The following is a 6000-nucleotide window of genomic DNA, read 5'->3' as shown; positions in this document are numbered from 1 at the left end:
CCCACATTCTAAGGGCTCTTAAAAATGTAGAAAACTTGCCCTGTTATCACGGTTTTTTTGTTTTATGGTTTTTTGTTTTTTTGTTTTTTTTTTTTGGGGAACACCTCTAAACACGCACAAAATAAGACAGATATTACCTACAAATTTCAACCATCGCTTAAACTCTAAAAGCTTTTTTTGTGTTTTGGATCATTTTTGTTTTCCTGGGGAAGGGGGAACTCAGCTATAAAGAAATATTAAAAAGTGTTTCTTTTTTTTTTTTTAGTGGTGATCAGTCTCAAGAATATATATATATATATATATGTTTGTTGTTGCTTGCCTTCCCCAGCTTGTGCTGCTACGGTCGGGTCGTGTGCTCAGGGGTAACAAAGCGGGGTGCTCTCCTCCCTCCCCCCAGCCCCCTCTCAGATGAGCCATTCCTTCTTGCTCTCGTCGATGGTCTCTGTGAAGTTGGGGTCGTTGTTCATGATGGCGGCGTCGGCGCTCTCGGCCGACTCGGCGCCTTTGGCCTCGTTGGTGTGGTAGGTGCCCTTGTGGCGGAACATGTACCGGATGAGGAAGACCAGCGTGCAGAGGATGGTGAAGATCACCACGGCGATGACCCCTGGGGGAGCAGGAGGGGGACCAGAGGTTAAACGCGCCTTGTGCCGCAGCTCCCCCCCAGTCACCCCCCCACCCCCGGCCTGGAGGGGGGACCAGGGATGACACCCCCTGAAGAAGGCCTGTTTTTGCACCTTTTCTACTTTTCTGACTGGCAGCACTTTCGGGACCCCCACTGGGTGGGGGGGGAGTGGGGGTCACCAAGGACCACAGGATGGGGGATGGTGTGTCTCTGAGCTAGGGGCAGAGCCCGGGGAGAACCCCAATAATCTACACACATCTCCTGATCAGAGACTCAGTGTCTGGATGGGTTGGGATGCCAGAAGGCCTGGGAAAGGGCGCGAACGCAGAGGAATTTCCCATCAAACACCAGGAGAGAGGAGATCGCTGACTAGCCCAGGCTCTGAATATAAAGACCCTGAAGAGACAGACTTAGATAAAGGCTATTCAAGATTTGCCCCTCATAAACTTCCAGCCAAAAAAAGAGAGTAAACTTATCATAGTTAGAGAAAGAATTTATACCCAGAATATAAACAGAGCTCCAACAATCCAATAGCAATAAACTGCACTAGTCTTTAGGAAGAGAAAGAAAAGCTGGGTGCCGGTGGCTCAGCACCTGTAATCCTAGCTACATACACTGAGAATCCAGGTTCAAAGCCAGACTAGGTAGACAAATCTGAGAGACTACTCTTTTTATTTTTTTTCCAATTGACCATCAAAAAGCTGGAAGTGGAGGTGTGGGTCAAGTGGGAGTGTACCAGCCTTGAGTTCAAAAGCCAAGCAAAGAGTATGAGGACCTGAGTTCAAGCTTCAGTACTGAGACAAAAAGAAAAAAACATAAGATTTAAGCAGATGTACGTATAGCAATAAGCACACAAAAAGATGCTCGGTGTTTAGAGTGATCAGATAATTTCAGATTGAAAGCACAGGGATTCTGCTAGTCACTCACAAGGCTGGCTAATTAAGAAGACTGACATTAGTGGGTAAGATTGTGGAGCAACCTGACCTCTCAGATATTGACCGTGAGACTGTAAAATGGATCAATCATTTTGAAAAACTGCCTGGCAATTTCTTACAAAGTTAAATATCCACTTTGGATAATATGTAGTGATTGTACTTCTAGGAATTACCAAAGAGAAATTAAATCTTATGTGCATATGGACTTGTGTGAGAACATTTATAGCAGCTTTATCCATAATAGCCCACATCTGGAAACAAACCAAGACTCTCTCAGCAAGTAAGTAGAGAAAACAAATTATTCAATGTACTACAACTTGGTAAGAAAAGTAAGTGGATTATTGGCAAGTTTATTCATATAAAACTTTCAAAGTGTTATGTTTCCTGAACAAAGGAAAAAACAACAGACAATACACTAACTCTGGTTATGAAATTCTGTGTATGTGTGTGTGTGTGTGTGTGTGTGTGTGTGTGTGTACCAGTATGTACCAGTATGTACCAGTACTGGGGCCTGAACTCAGGGACTTGTGTTCTCGCTTAGCTTCTTTTTGCTCAAGGCTGGAGCTCTACCACGTGAGCCATACTTCCACTTCAACTGTGAGCCACTGGTGCCCAGCACAAATTAATTTAATTAATTTATTTTGTCAGTCGTGGGTCTTGAACTCTAGGCCTGGGCGCTGTCTCTGAGCTCTTCAGCTCAAGGCGAGCACTCTACCACTTGAGCCACAGCACCACTTCTGGTGTTCTGAGTAGTTTATTGGGGATAAGAGTCTCACAGCCTTTCCTGCCCAGGCTGGCTTTGAACCTCGATCCTCAGATCTCAGCCTCCTAAGCAGCTAGGATGACAGGTGTGAGCCACTGGCACCTGGCTACACATTTATTTTTATAAAATAAATTTATAATAATAAATTTATAATAAATATTTTTATAAAATTAAAAAAAATTAGAAGACTAGAGACCATGATGAAATTATAGCTGAACTTGGGATACTGTTCTCTAAGCACCTTCCGAATATATTTAAATTTTGTAGCCTTATATATTTCTGACAGGTGTCAACTTTGTTTCTGTGGGTAGAAAAGTGTGGCAGCAGAGCCATGCGGATTGGCGGCCTTGAAAACCCTCCCTATGTTTACAGTGTTAGCTCTTTGCATGAAGACAGGGAACATGCGATTGGAACCAGCCAGAAAGGGCAGGGAGAGAAGCAGATGCTGGGTTACCGGGCTTTCAGTACGGATCTGCACACGGGAGATGGCACAGGCACATCAGCTACTCTGCACCCATCCATGGTGAGGAGGAAAGACCGAAATACTTGAGGCGATCTGGCCTTTTAATTTTCTGATCACTTTTATTGAGATCTGTGAAACCAGACTGGCAAATGTCCCTCCCACGGTGAGAGGGTAGAGTGATGAGAGGCGGGGCAAAGAAACGCCCTGCTCTTCAGTCTCCACTGCCTGCGTGCACGTTCACTTTGTGTGGCTCACCACCGTCATTCCGCGTTCCACCAATCAGCCATAAACAAGCAGCCAGGTCACTATGCATAGTTTCTCCACAATCTCAGGCCACATTTAAATGGCAAATGGATAACACAAAAGTCTTTTCCCCTCCTCTAGACTATTTGATTGGAAACCACCACCTTCCGTAGGTACGTGGCAGCCCCACCAAAAGTCTGTTCTGTGCCTTGCTCACCTCCAATGATGGCTGAGTTTCTGTTGACTCCATTTCTTATAGCTTGGCCTTGTCCTGGGTTATAGGGAAAATCAGCACTGGCTGTAGAGAAAGAAACAAAGGGTCAAGTGTAAGAGTCAAGTACACCGTCACTCCCAAATACAGCACTCGGATACCTGTGTCTTTACACAACTCGTGGACAGTTCTTTTTTTCTCTTTTGGTTGGTCATAGGGCTTGAACTCTGGGCCTGAGCGCTGTCCCTCAGCTCTTCAGCTCAAGGCAAGTGCTCTACCACTTGAGCCACAGCACCACTTCCGGTTTTCTGGCTGGCTTTGAACTGCGATCCTCAGATTTCAGCCTCCTGAGTAGCTAGGATTACAGGCGAGAGCCACCAGTGCCTGGCTTTGTGGACAGTTCTTATTCTCCCAGATGAACCTCTATTTCACAGGCACCCATTGTGCTCATTTCCCACAGCTCTCCGTTCTTGCGAAAGGCTCAGGTAAAAACTATGGTGACTTGGGGGTGTAGTAGAATCTTAGAATCCTGGATGTCCCATTTATACCAACAAGCAAACTAACTTACAGAGTACAACCATCCCTTGGAATGAGGGAGAGATGCATCCCAGGAAACCCAGGTACATGGAGGCTCCGGTTCCTGGTGGCTTGTGTACACATCAACTGCCTGCATTCTCTGGTATACTTGAATCTCTAGATTACTTGTAATGACGACCACAAGTGAATGTTACGTTCTACCGTATTCTTTGGTTCCATTGGTATTTTGAGATAGGGTCTCATTATGTATCCTAGGCTGGTTTGAGACTTGCTTCAGAACTTTTTATATTCTCCCAATTCTTAGCTGGTGAAGACTAAGGAGACCTTTGATATTGTTCATTCATTTGAATGGGTCCAATCTCAAATCTAGATAGCTAGAGAAATAAGGAAATGCACATAGTTATCTACCTTCCATTGGTGCTCTCTCCCTTTCCCCCTCAGGATTGTCTAGGCTAGACAGCACAATGGATGCGGAAGAATCCAAGTGTCAGCCCGGAAGGCAAACATGTTCCATTTCTAGGCTTGTATTTTCAATTGGTCATGAAACTATCCTAGGTGAATAAAACTGACTTACATCAAAATAGATAATTGAAACACTTCCTTTCTTCTTTAAACTCAAGGATCTTCAAAGGAGTATTATTTAGTCGATGTGATCCATTCATCCACACACACACATTCACGAAACCTTTTTTGTCCAAGACCAGGACTTGAATTTGGTACCTGATGCTTTTACTCACTGGCTGGCATTTTACCACCTGAGCCATACCTCCAACCCCTCATTCACTAAATGATTACAGAATATCTACTATTTGCCAGAGTCCATTCTAAATAGGCACTGTGAGCAACAATTAAGCAGAAATATTGTATTAATGAGGATTTTCCTGCCCTGCCACACAGTGTGGTCTGCTTTCAGTTTATTTTGGGTCGGGCCTCTGGGCGGGAAAGTCCTGCGAGAAGAGAGAGGAACTTTATTTCATCCATAATGAGTTTGAGGTGCTTATAGGACATATTTAACATTTGGATACTTTGCAAGTGGCTCCCGTTTCTCATTTCCCTTTTATTTTTTTTATTTTTTTTGTCAGTCGTGGGGACTGAACTCTGGGTTTGTGTGCTGTCCCTCAGCTCTTTAGCTCAAGGCTAGCACTCTACCACTTGAGCCACAGCACCACTTTTGGCTTTTTCTGTTTATGTGGTGCTGAGGAATCAAACCCAGGGCCTTATGTATGCAAGGCAAGCACTCTACCACGGAGCCACCTTCCCAGCCCTTTTAAAAGACATAGGATCCTCTTGACCTTCTGCATACAATATGACCTTTCAAAATAGGTGAAGTGTAACGACAAAGATTGTAGTGTCGTCCTGGGATCTAGTGTGTGATTCCCTGTGACATGTTGCCTTCCTGCCTTGGTGAGCATGGAGGGAGGGGCATTGGAGGGTTTCTCTGTGGCCCAGCTCTCCCTTGCAGTAGTGTATTGGTGTTAACTACCAAACTACAGGAAAAAAGAACAAACATGCAGATGCTTGAAGATATGGCTGGCTTTCCCTCAATTTCTTTGATGTTACTGATCCAAAAGATGACAGAAGATTTGGAAATAGTAGAAGTGATTGCAGAAGAGGTGGCCCCAGGAGAATGACAAGAGCTACAGGAGAGCATTTCAAAAATGCCCCAGGATTACCTCGGGTAGAAATGTGGCCTCCTGGGCCTGGGGACAAAAGGCTTCTGCAGACAGAACCTCACCTGTGGCTTCCTCTCTTGGAATCAATTCTCCAAGTCAGTATTCTGGCTCTAATAGCTTCTGGATACTGCAAGTCAACAGATCTTTGCCTATCCAGATGATGCCCTCTGCCTAGACATCTGGTTTACCTTTTCTCTCATATCTCACCTCTTCCTTGAAAGTATGGTCATGGTTAGATGGCCAGCCCTCTTTTTCTTTCTAATGGCTCCAATCTTAATTCTTCTCTCTTCTTACGTGGTAGCCATCCTCTAAAAGTCAGGACCCATCTTAATTATGTGCCTCTTTCCAATGAGTAATTGTGTCGTGGTAAGGGCAAAATGAATGAATATTCATTGACTGGTAAAATTCAAATCAGCGGACTGGGTAGACATGTATGTAGCCTCTTCCCTAGGATTTTTTATGATGCAAATATAATTTTAAAAGTCAGCTGCCTCCTCTCAACTAAAACCTTAAAGCAAGATAGCATTCTTATTCTTGCCAACAAAAGAAATAA

At 44.4% G+C, this 6000-nt stretch overlaps 1 protein-coding gene across 1 annotated transcript in view; it reads right to left on the bottom strand.

The window, feature by feature from the left end:
* Window positions 1–339: 339 nt before the first annotated feature.
* The window catches only part of Cntnap2 (contactin associated protein 2), a 1675080-nt gene continuing 1669419 nt past the window's right edge, over window positions 340–6000 (bottom strand). The window contains exons 23-24 of the mRNA XM_042677312.1: window positions 3244–3324; window positions 340–604 (exon numbers count right to left, since the gene is read on the bottom strand). Of these exons, the coding sequence (XP_042533246.1) occupies window positions 405–604; window positions 3244–3324 (281 nt within the window). The 3' untranslated portion in view covers window positions 340–404. The remainder of the gene's footprint in view (window positions 605–3243; window positions 3325–6000) is intronic.

Source organism: Dipodomys spectabilis, unplaced genomic scaffold (assembly GCF_019054845.1).
Source record: "Dipodomys spectabilis isolate Male_0828 unplaced genomic scaffold, ASM1905484v1 ptg000034l, whole genome shotgun sequence".
In the NCBI taxonomy this organism is placed as follows: Eukaryota; Metazoa; Chordata; class Mammalia; order Rodentia; family Heteromyidae; genus Dipodomys; species Dipodomys spectabilis.
This window is presented reverse-complemented; position numbering and strand designations above follow the sequence as displayed.